The sequence below is a fragment of the Phyllostomus hastatus genome, unplaced genomic scaffold (genome assembly GCF_019186645.2).
Source record: "Phyllostomus hastatus isolate PE091 unplaced genomic scaffold, TTU_PhHast_1.1 phas_scaffold_501, whole genome shotgun sequence".
Classification (NCBI taxonomy): Eukaryota; Metazoa; Chordata; class Mammalia; order Chiroptera; family Phyllostomidae; genus Phyllostomus; species Phyllostomus hastatus.
This window is the reverse complement of record NW_025334033.1, coordinates 41,366,270-41,378,373: the sequence shown is the minus strand read 5'-3', so window position 1 is coordinate 41,378,373 and position 12,104 is coordinate 41,366,270. Positions and strand designations below refer to the sequence as shown.

General features: G+C 36.4%; 1 protein-coding gene, 1 long non-coding RNA gene and 1 other non-coding gene across 3 annotated transcripts in view; 1 reads left to right on the top strand and 2 right to left on the bottom strand.

The window, feature by feature from the left end:
- Positions 1-3,562, top strand: part of LOC123808169 — a 30,329-nt gene extending 26,767 nt beyond the window's left edge. The window contains exons 2-3 of the long non-coding RNA XR_006783769.1: positions 3,008-3,160; positions 3,455-3,562. This is a non-coding gene — a long non-coding RNA (uncharacterized LOC123808169). The remainder of the gene's footprint in view (positions 1-3,007; positions 3,161-3,454) is intronic.
- Positions 1-12,104, bottom strand: part of HIF1A (hypoxia inducible factor 1 subunit alpha) — a 47,633-nt gene that overhangs the window by 23,076 nt on the left and 12,453 nt on the right. Inside the window, exons 2-4 of the mRNA XM_045822599.1 lie at positions 3,484-3,674; positions 2,713-2,858; positions 2,544-2,628 (exon numbers count right to left, since the gene is read on the bottom strand). Coding sequence (XP_045678555.1) covers positions 2,544-2,628; positions 2,713-2,858; positions 3,484-3,674 — 422 coding nt within the window. The remainder of the gene's footprint in view (positions 1-2,543; positions 2,629-2,712; positions 2,859-3,483; positions 3,675-12,104) is intronic.
- LOC123809033 lies at positions 3,005-3,168 on the bottom strand. The gene has a single exon (XR_006783909.1). It is a non-coding gene; the product is annotated as a U1 spliceosomal RNA (small nuclear RNA).

The following is a 12,104-nucleotide window of genomic DNA, read 5'->3' as shown; positions in this document are numbered from 1 at the left end:
AAATGTAGGCCTAGTTAGCTGGAAATGCTGGCTGGGCTCATGGAAGGAGTTATAGTTCAAACTTATAATAATGGAACTTAGGCAAGTTAGGGCAGTCTTGGTGCTGATACAAGTTATTTGGGTTTGCATAAATAAGGGCTGCATTTGTCCTCCTAAGAAATGTCTGACAGAGGATTTTAAAAAGATGGAGCAGAATCACACTGGTCTTGGTTACAGTATAAGGGCGTGTGTTTGGGGGGTGCGGAAGTGGTACTGGTGGGGGTGGCAGCAATGATCCACATGTAAACTGGGATATTTTCAGTACTTCATAATCTAAGCTTGAATTGGACCAATCTTTGAAAATACAAAGCTATTGAATTGGGACATAAACATAAATTTTAATACTAAGGTAATGGAGAAGTATTAGTATTTTCCTAATGGGAAAAACATTTTGAATAAATAATTTTCAGCCTTTGAAAAGCTAAATCATCTTTTTAACATTATTGAAAAAATAACAGGAGTATGTTGTGTATATACACCCATGGCTCCTAGTGTATCATTAAAATGTAATATACTATAGCAGCCTTTCTAAGTGAAAATCTTCATTTCTGTTTCTCAAAAAAAAAAAAAAACCCATTAAAATTCATTAATTGCATTAGAAATGATTTCAAAAAATGTTCATGTGCTTAAAAATTTGGTTAAAAACATATATTTAACTTATATTAAGCAGACTACATCCAACTTAGATGATTTAGAATTCATTAACATCATTACCAAATCAAAACAAGACTTCCTAATGTCTATCCTCTTATAGTCTAGCCTAAAGGAAGCACTGAGCAGCCAATACAAACCCTTAAGCCTAACCACCTGAACTCATATCAAATTCATCAACAACCTACTTAGGTCCTTGCTCAGAATGTATTTACTACTCCTTTATACAGTATGCATTTGCTTTCCAAGTTCACAGTAAACACACACTAAGAAATTTAAAAATAGGAGAGGGCTCCTGCTAACAAGGTGAAAAATGGCAGTAAAATGTAGTGAGAGTTGGTGAACATGAAAAGAACTCTCAAAGTGCTAACAAGTGTGGACTCTAAAGCCAGTCCATCCAAGTTTAACCCATGCTCTGCCACTTACTAACCCAGTAATCTTTGCAAGATACTAATTCTGTGCCTCAGTTTCCTCAAGAAAACAGAAATAACAACAGTTAACTTCACAGAGTTGTTGTGAGGAATACAGGAGTTAAAACACATAAATGCAGAGAACAGTGTCCTGGCACAGTGTACTCTCTCAATGGAGGTTAACTTAATAAATGAGATGAAGGAGAAACCATAAAAAACTATTCAAAAGTACTATAAATTTGAGGTTGTTCAATACAGAAATAAACAAACGTACACTTATATTAGATAGCTGCAAAGAGCAACTACAGAGCATAATGACAAATTTTCATTGTAAATTTTGGTCATGAATGATTCAATGAAAATTTATAAATTATGATCAGGACACTATTTAAGAGGGCACAGGTATGAAAAGACTTTCTATACACACCATAGATTAGTAGGTAGTGATAGAGAGTGCTCTGGGAGTACAGTAGTCCCCCCCTTATCCATGGTTCTGCTTTCTGCAGTTTCAATTACATGGTCAATCTCAGGTTCAAAAATAAAAAACGGAAAATTCCAGGAATAAATGATTTATGTTTTAAATTGCGAGAAAAAGGGGACCCTTTCCCAAAATCTTGGAACATCTGATTATTTTTAACAATACCTTCCTAAGAGTTAGGTCTTTTTTTGTTGCTGCTAATGTGGGGGCATCCATAATGTAATACTTTGTAAAATAACTACGTACTCTCAAGTTATTATAAACATCATAAAAGATCAAATAGGCAATTATTATGTTCTTTAAAATCTGGTGAACCTTCTCTCTCTTTTAACTTGGGACTTTAGAAAGCTTAAATCCAAACATGCACCTCAATTTCAGTAGCAGTCTAAAATCCTGTTGTCTGCCCTGGCTGGTGTGGCTCAGTGGATTGAGTGCCAGACTGCAAACCAAAGGGTCGCTGGTTTAATTCCCAGTCTGGGCACATGCCTAGGTTGCAGGCAAGGTCCCCAGTTCAGTGGAGGTGGGAGAGGCAACAGGTTTCTCCCTCTCTTTGTCCCTCCCTTCCCCTCTCTCTAAAAATAAATAAATAAAATCTTTAAAAAAATAAAAATACATAAACCCTATTGCCTGCTATTTGTATTAGGACTTCTCCTTGTCTTAAAGTTGTATTTAATTTATAACTTCCTTGGTCCTTGTTTTTATTTATTCTTCCATTTTATCTACTCACACACACCCCCACACACATAGCACACATGCATTATGTGGGCTTTAAAATTTATTTTTACATATTTTAGTGAAATTCCTAAAAAATAGAATAATGGATTTAACAGAGTAACACTGTATTAAACATAAAATGATGTTTTGCCTTAAATTACTACAATAACAAAATTTAAAAATTAGCAACAGAATCTGATCATGTAATGCCACCTGCCACATTAAATCAAACAATAGACTTTTCTTCTCACCATTTCTGTGTGTAAGCATTTCTCTCATTTCCTCATGGTCACACGGATGAGTAAAATCAAACACACTGTGTCCAGTTAGTTCAAACTGCAAACATATTTTCAAAAATTAGATCTATATCATAAAATTATAAAAATATAAATAAGGAATCTAAATATACGGGTATTTTACCTGAGTTAATCCCATGTATTTGTTCACATTATCAGAAATGTAAATCATATCACCATCATCTGTGAGAACCATAACAAAACCATCCAGGGCTTTCAAATAAAAGCAATTCATTTGTGCCTTCATTTCATCTTCAATATCCAAATCACCTAAAAAAGCACAAGAAAAAGGGGGAAATTCATTTAAAAGTTATACTTAAATAATATTTAGATGGTTTAATAGTTTCCCCATATACTTTATTTAATATTCACAACCTATATTTTTCCCATCACTCTCTCTCTCTCTTTTTTTTTTAAAGAGGAGAGTGCAAACACAGTTCCCTACTACCACAAATTACGCAGTCGAGTTTCCCACATTTGGGGAAACTGCAGGGGTCAGCACATCCAGAGTGCAATGAATACGCCTCGCCCTAGGAAAACCACCTTTGTGATCAAGGTATCTCCCCTACCAGGTAAGTATACTTTTCCTTTTAACATGTAACAGTGAAGGCCAGAGGACAGGAAAACTAAAATTAGATTTGCCAGCTGCTTCTAATGATTATTTAAAGTAATATAGAAAGGCAAACAACTGAAAAGAGAAAGAGGGGCCATGTTATTAAAAGATAGATAGATAGGTGGGGCAGGAAATAAAGAGATGCAAAAGGTCAGAAGTTTTAAAAGTAGGCAATAAAAAGGCTGTAGTATTAAAGAAGAATTGACCATCCTCTAAATATAATTTCAAATTACTTTTGATTTCTAATTTTTAGGCCTATTATACCCTTGTAAAACAACTCACCAGCATCGAGAAGTTTCCTCACACGCAAATAGCTGATGGTAAGCCTCATAACAGAAGCCTTATCAAGATGCGAACTCACATTATGAGGAAGGGGCAACTGATGAGCAAGCTCATAAAAAACTTCAGACTCTTTACTGCGACGAGATCTGGCTGCATCTCTAGACTTTTCTTTTCGACGTTCAGAACTTATCCTATTTAACAAAAAAGAAGGGGGTGGAGAAAAGAGGCAGAAAATTAATGTTAGTTTGCCTTTGCTTGACCATATTTTACATTCTGCTTACCACAGGAGGATCAGAAGATGCTATGTAATTAAATTATATAGAGATCTGTCTACTACATGAAAGTATTTTTAATGGAGCACTTATACAAATTTTTGGATTCTTGAGACACAAGGAAATCTCATAAAAAGTCCAAGATGAAGCTTTAAACCTTTCTGAAGTAGGTGTTTCCTCCCTGGCACATCAAATTGAAAGGGATGTTTTTGTTTAGCCCAAATCTGAAACACTGCCTGTATATGAAGGGGGCACCTTCATTGCCATTCAAAGAGTCTCAACATAGAGAAATCATAACTAAATGTAGAGAAATGGAAGTTGTGCATAGTAACTTGAAAACAGGTGTTTTTAAAAAATTTGTTGACACTATTACAGATGTCCCCATCCCCTCCCCTTTGCAACCAGCCCCCAACCCTCTTTCCCTCTGACCATCACCACAGTGTTGTCTGTTTATGGGTTATGCATACATGATCTTTGCCAATCCTAAGCAGGCGGAACAATAATAGCTACAAACTGCTTTTTGACTCAAGTTTCTTTTAACTCCAGTACTCTCCTACCTTTCCCTTTAATATATGAACAATACTGACTGTAAGGTATAGGAATTTATATTAGCAGATATAGTAAGCTACTGTTTTCAGGTTGCTTACTCCTTTAACAGCCTCTTATCTATCACTAACACAATAGGTGATAAATAAATGCAGGGTGATGGAAGAAAAAGATGTAGCACAATACTAAGAATTTAAAGGAATGGGTTAACAAAGATTAATAAAAGTGTCAATACAGTGATGTATATCTTTGGGGAAGCATTCCAATAGTCAGTCAAAAAGATTTTCGTCAGTCAGACCAAGCAGAATCGACATTCTTTTTTGCTTAACTGCATAGCAACATCTATTCCTCTTGACCCAAATGAAGGTAAACTAAACTGTACTCTGTCCTTAGCTTCTTTTCTAATAGAGACCCATTAAAACCTACTATGTGCCAAACACTGCCCTGTACTAGGTGCTTAGTTTTCTCTTAAAAACCTACCATATTTTTCGGACTATAAGATGCACTTTCCCCCAGAAATTTGGGAGGAGTAAGGGGGGAGCATCTTATCGTCCAAATGTACCTTACCTGACTCGCTGAGGGTTGGGTGGGGGTGGGGGGTGGAACAGGGTCACAGGTTATTAAATATTTTACCACATTTTTTGCTTCAAGTCCCCCCCCCCCATTTTCCTCCTCTAAAACCTAGCTGCATTTTATGGTCCGGTGCACCTTATAGTCCTAAAAATATGGTATATATAGGTTAAATATTATCCCTATTTTATAGATGAGGAAACTGGGATGCAGTTGGTTAAAAAGAGCCATTATATATAGCACACAGGATTTTGAACCCAGATGTTTTTGTTTTCCTCCAAAGTCTTTGCTCTTCTACAGTGTTTTATCTTCTCATGGAGAATGCTGCTTCTACCACAAATACTCAGCTGCTCTCCTATGACCTCAAATTAATCCTGTTAAATTGATTATTTAAGTGTTGAAAATAGTCATTACCATTCATTGAGCACTTAGCAATATGCTAAACATTTGCTAAGCTTTGACAGCATTATTTCACTTAATCCTCCTTTATGTTCTATGAATGAATGTACATAGTTGTCTTCACCTCAAATCTCTTGTCCCTCCAAATGATCTGCAGAGCCGCAAAGTTCAATCATAGAGGCAACATTCTCAAGAAACAGGCAGGGCTCTCAGCACCTGCTCCAGTTATATTGTGACAAGAGCAATTAATACAGTTTTTACCACTCACTCAATTTCATGTGCTTATCTAACCCTTATACTTTAATAAGGAATATCAACATTTCATGTTAGAACTGGACTTCAATACAAAAATTTCAACTCAAGCATCTAGATTAATTTAACTTGAGTATCTTCAGATTTAAGGTAAGCTACTAAAAGCTATTATTACTTGTAACTACTTATTTATGTGAACCAGGGTTTTCTCAATACTGTACAGTTTATACAAAAACATGAAAATAAATTTGATATTGAGGTTATCATGAAAATACACCGTCAATAATCTGAAACTTCATTTTTCATGTACATTAGAACTGCCTCATTGTTCTTATTGACTTTAAGGAAATGTTTTAAATTTGAATTTACAAATCAAATGTATAATAATGAAAGAATTAAAAATCTATTCTGTACATACTCTAGAGTTCCTGGGGGTGGGGTGTGGGGGAGAGGTCAAGTGTGTCCCCATTGGCCCTAGCATTTGCGATACTGTTTCCCTCACTTCTTTCCCCTCTTGAATTGGCAAGTGAGAGGCAGTGATGGCAACGGGAAACAGATTCCTATCTGGTTGAAGTAAAACCAACAAAAAGAGTGCTGATCAATGATCTCATGATAAACCTGAATATTATTAGTTCAAAATCAGTCTAGATGATCAGAATTTTATCAGCACCTTTCAGACTTACTATCCCTCTCTCTTAATTACTCAACCAAATCTAAGCTACTAACAAATGAAACATTTTATGAGACATTTAAATCCTTTTATTACCTGTATCCAATCAAGCTAACCATGGTGATGAATTATCTCCATACCTTTAAAAATATGTGTATTGTCCACAACTTTGAAGATTATGATTGTCCAAGATGTGGCAACTAAATTTATAAGACAAATCCATTAGAAATATGAGCTTGGATAAAACATTTAAAGGATAATACATTCAAACTAGTAAAGTCTATAAGAATGAGAATTTGAGCATGTGCCAGGATTTTGGAAGAAAAATAAGCCTCAATAAAACATGTAATATAATATTTCAAGAGTTAATAAACTTAAATTAGATAAAGAAGGTGATGAAAATTAGTAGGTCCTCTATTAATAATCAATCTGGACATAAAGCAATTAGGAGACCTGTAATAAAAATGTAACAGAGAAACTGATCTGATGTTCTTCACATACGACTACGGGAGCTCTCAAATCATTTCTGGCTTCAAGATTCCCAAGTTCCTATGAGTTTCAGCATCTGCGCTGCCCAGCTTCTTGTGTACTCACAGGAAGGCTCTTTTTATCAGGTCATACCCCACAGAATTACAGTGTTGACCAAGAATTATTTCTGTTAGACCATGTGATGAATGTAGAGATGAATCCTGTACTATTTGTTTACTTACTACTTAAGATTACACATTAAATGGTTTGTAGACTGGCAGACTTTAAGCATGGAAATATGGTTACTGTATTACTCAAAATTATCAATTATCTAGGTTTTTATTTTATTGAGTATAGATCAAGTGAATTTCTGTTACTTATATATCTGTATAAGGTGCTATTGCACAGACTGAGAGTCATACTGGAAATCAATCAAGAGTACAGTAAAAATTCTACCTTTTGAATAGTTTGCTTACCCAATTCCATGACAATGTTTGAGTAAACTAGCAAAACAGCTCACTCTTAATATTCGTGGTACTGTAGTTATCATACTCTTATATTTTATTATTATTTAACTTACACTACTGGACAAGAAACTAACAATTTTATATTGAAATTATTTTGTATAAGGAATATATTTAAGATAATTTAGAGCCACTATCTTATTGAGCTTCTTGAGTACAGAGTTCATGAATAAGCAATAGCCATTTGATAGAGAATGCCTATTATTCTTCAGATTAACAAGAACACAAAATAATCACAGATATTTGAAGGCATCTGTGTTGCCTACTGATTGCAAAAGAAAAGCCTGTTAGTGTTCCTACTTGTAAATATGACTTTCAGAACTGAAGTTGGATCATAGTCATTCAAGATGTTAAGATGATTAGTTATTTCTAATAAAAACATGAAATTTTAAAACTCTCAACTCTTTTACTTGGTGTTTTTAAAACTCTTTCTAAGCCATGAAGATATGTTATTGCTTTGTACCTCTTGAATCAGCATTTCTATAGGACAGCCACTGTGAAGTGAAATTCCATGATCTAAAGGATGTAGCATTTACCCTGTCTGGTTTGGCTCAGTGGGTTGGGCACGGGCCTGCAAACCAAATGCTGGCCAGTTCTATTCCCTGTTAGGGCACATGCCTGGATTATGGGCCAGGTCTATGGTTTGGGGCATGGAAAGCAACTGATAGATATTCCTCTTGCACATCAACATTTCTCTCCCTTTCTCCTTCCTGTCCCCCACTCTCTAAGAAAATAAATGAAATCATAAAAAAAAAAAAAACAATGATGTGGCATTTAGATGTTCCTTTCCAAAAAGTTCTATACACAATTTTGTCTCTGCCAACCCATGAATATGTGTAAACATTTCTCCATGCACTCTGTAGTAATATAAATTATGGATCCTTTATATCTCTTTAATTTTTGCCAAGCTGATAGGTGAAAATTGTACCTCATTGCTTTAACTGCCCTGCACTTTTAAAGTCTCAGGCCAAAGGGAATTCCAAGGAAATTTTCATGTTTCTTAGTTGGCATTTTGGCCTGCAGCTTTAAATTCAAACATTTATACATGGTGGACTGTATGTACATGGTGATATTCTAAACATTTTTACCAATTAATTTACTTAACTTTTATTATCATAACCATGTTACAGACAAGGAACCTGGTTAAACAGCTTACCCAAGATCAAAGAGTTAATAAATGGTAGAGCCTATACTCAAATTCGAGCAGTCTGGCTCTAAAAACCATGCTATTAACAATAGTCTATGCTGCTTCTCAGAAACTTATTCTAATTACCCAGTTAAGTATTCATAAGTCATTATTATAAAATTCAAAATGTGTTTTCTTCACATCTCCAAAGGCCAAAAAAAAAAAAAAAGTTATAGGGGTTGGCTTTCAATTTAGGATTTGACCCCTAAGTTATTTGGAGGAACTCATGGTCAGGCCCTCTCCTGGAGTGTGTCAGTAATCCAAAATCCTAATTGAAAGGCATCTACAATGGCAATGCTCTCTGTTGCACTGTCCACCAGTTCTTCAAAGCAAGACAGTCTTTAATGGGTATTGCAGACCACAAAGGGGAGAGAATTAGAGGACAGTCTACCTCATATAGTCCCACTATATTTATACTTTGCACAGAGAAACTATTTGAACACCTTAGCTCACTATTGTTGGTGTTTTATTTGCTCAATATCTAGATTCCCAAAATAAGATCAAACTGCATAGTCGCTTCAAGAGATCTGGTTGGGGATAAACCTTATTAAGATATTTAATCATACAAAGTACCATGAAAGAAAAGATGAAGAGAATTTTCTCCTCCTAACATTTATTGAGTACTATGATGCACCAGGCACTGTGTTAAGTGTTTTCATATATTAGCTCATTTAATAATCATAACCCTTGAGAGTACCAAAATACAAGGTGGGAAGTAGCCTTCCTGAACCTTAGAATAACTTACTCTCTCATTCAAGAAATACTCACTTAGTAAATATTTTCTGAGCATCTATCAAGTGCCATGAATTGAGCTAAGTAATAGGAATATACTCATAAGCATAACAGCCCTGATGGAATTTAAGACAGCTTGCCACTTAGTCTGCTCATATAGCTATATTCCCAAATGCAGGTCTAGTTGCATCATAATCACTTAGAGACACTGGCCAACATTTCAAATTTTTGGGCAACAACTTTTAAAATTCTGATTCAGTAATCTGAAGCAGGACACCAAAATCTGGGTTTTTAAAAACTGCAAAGGTGTATGTATGTATAGTGAGATTTGGTAATAACCACTGACCCAACTCATCCTCCCCCTATTTCACTTTAACTCCTCCCTCAAATTACTACCACAATGATCCTTCCAAAATAAGAAATCTGGTATTATGTCCTGCTTACCATCTCATCAAAAGTACACAAGACAAAGTATCATTTTTCAATGAAACCCATCCTTACCTAGTTCCTTGACCCATCCTTGTCATTCCCCAGATTCTTCAGCCATGCTGCAGTTAATCAAAAACATAAGATTTCATTCCTTCTGGTTCACTCACCACACTCTCTCTGCCTGGAGTACCCTTTTGAATATGTAACCTGGTAAATTTTTGTGAGAAAACTTTCAAGTTTTAACACTAGCATTACTTTGTTTCTGTTCTGTCTCCTAAAACTGTTCCCCCTCCTAGATCTCTGACCATTTTGGTCATTTTGCTATTTTTTACCTTCCTCTACAATCCTTAAAGCTTCTTGGAGATAGGAAACTGCCTCATTTGCCTTTGTATTTTTAGTAGGATGTGCTAAGTTCTACTTGGCTTTAGTACTGGCCCAAATCTGCTGTTTGCCCATGGAAGGTTGACTTTGACTATCCTTTCAACTTTCTTTTTGAGATCCAGAAATTGGCACTTCATTAATGCTCCCATAATCCTATAGATTACAACGATAATTAAACAGTATAACAATGTCAGGACTGTAGGGAACTGCCTTGCCTGGTTTTAGAAGCTGTAATTCCCCCATGGCTAAGGCTGGGCAAAGGACCTTGGGACCATAAACCACTTAGCAGACAAAGCTTATCTTCCTTGCAGGGGGTCGGAGCACCTGCCCGTTTTCACTTCACTCTGCTTGGCCCGGGGCGGATGACTGGTTACCCAATCACAGGTAAGATTCCTCAAGAGAAGAGTGACCTAAGACAGGCACGGTCACAAAGGAGCCATCAAAGAAGGACTTGGGGGGCTACAGAAAAAGGGGGTAATAGACCCTTCCCCCTCAGCTTTGACATAGCCTGAGTCCTTATAGGTCTGCAAGAAGTCTCCTAATCTCTTGGCTGCCTTACTTCCCCTGCCTGACTTAAGCCTGAAACAATGCCTTAAGCCTGAAACAATGCTGGAGGTGGGTGTGGCCCTGTTCTGGAAAGGATGGGTTCCCTGGGGCAATCAGGCCTAAGAGAGAACGCATAAAATCCTATGAAACCTATTTTGCTAATATCCTAAATTTAAATGACAAGGGTCCTAGCATTAAGTGTATTTGTTCCCCAAAGTTTTATGGCCCTTTAACTATCTGACCCTGACTCACAATAAGCCCTCAGAGTTTTTTAAATGTTATCTATTGGTTATTCATTTCTGCCTGACAATGATTGATGAGCTTTACGTATACACCCTGTATTCCTGTGCAAATTGAACCCAATAAAAACTTGTCAAGGCAAGGGAGGGGCACTCTCCTCTTGAGAGAGTGGCCAAGGTGCTCCCAGGAGCTCTCCCTTTGAGAGAGTGGCCATGCGGTCCCTTTCCCTCCACAGGACTCAGTAGTCCATGTGAATTTGTTTCGTCTCATCCATAACCCCGAGCATACTGTGGGTCAGTGCCCATGCCACAGTACTATGAACAAGGCATACTATTTGGATTAACTGTGATTATCTGGATAAGCACTTACAAATACAGGTAACATACTAGATGTATGTGGGGAGGGGGGGATCTGATTTTAAAAAATCCACCAAACAGTGTTACAGTGAAGTGCACCAATATCATCAGCAAACAGAGTTAAGTGATCTCGCCAGTGAAGAGATTTAGACACAGGGAGAGGGCTGAGAATGCAGGATACTGATCTGAGGAAAAGAGGTTCAAAGTTTAAGATTATTCCCTCATCATTACAATCTATAATTTCTTTTACTATTTTGTCCTAAGCTAAGGTGATCAGGAATATACATCAGTTGTAGTTAGCGTTGTTAACAAATTTACAATCAACATCTTTAACACTTTTATAAATGTCCTCCTAGCTCAGCTGGAAACACAAGGGTTGAGGCATTTTGTTTTCTACAGTCTTTTCCAAGAAAGTGTTGGAATCTCCATCATTAAGACATGAAAGTTTTTCATTAAGTTGGTTTCTAAATTCTAGTGGCTTTTACCCCCAAGGGGGGGGGGTTACTCTTAGACATGCATTTTATTTTATATTTATTATTAGAAGTATTCTTATTAATACGGTTTATTGCTATACCTTCTGAGGATTGCTGCAAAACCAGAGTACTTCAAACAGGTAACATTTAATTTAAAAAATCTGTAATTAATAAAAAAGCAAAAATTAAATTTGACATTTCAAATTAAATATAGATTACATTTTCAAGACAGCTAACTATCTTTTATTTATAATGGTTTTCTTCAGAAAAATGTCTTCTGAGTTAAATCTTTATCAATATACTTTAAAATGAAACTTTGGGCCCTGATGGGTGTGGCTCAGTGGGTTAGGCATTGTCCCTCAAAGTGGGTTAGGCAAGGTCCTGGTTCAATTTTTGGTCAGGGCATATGCCTGGATTGTGGGCCAGGTCCCTGGTTGGGGGCATGTGCGAGAGGTAACCAATCGATGTTTGTCTCACATCGATGTTTTTCTCTCCCTCTCCCCCTCCCCTTCTCTTTGAAAATAAATAAAATCTGCCCTGGCTGGTGTGGCTCAGTGGACTGAGTGCCAGCCTGTGA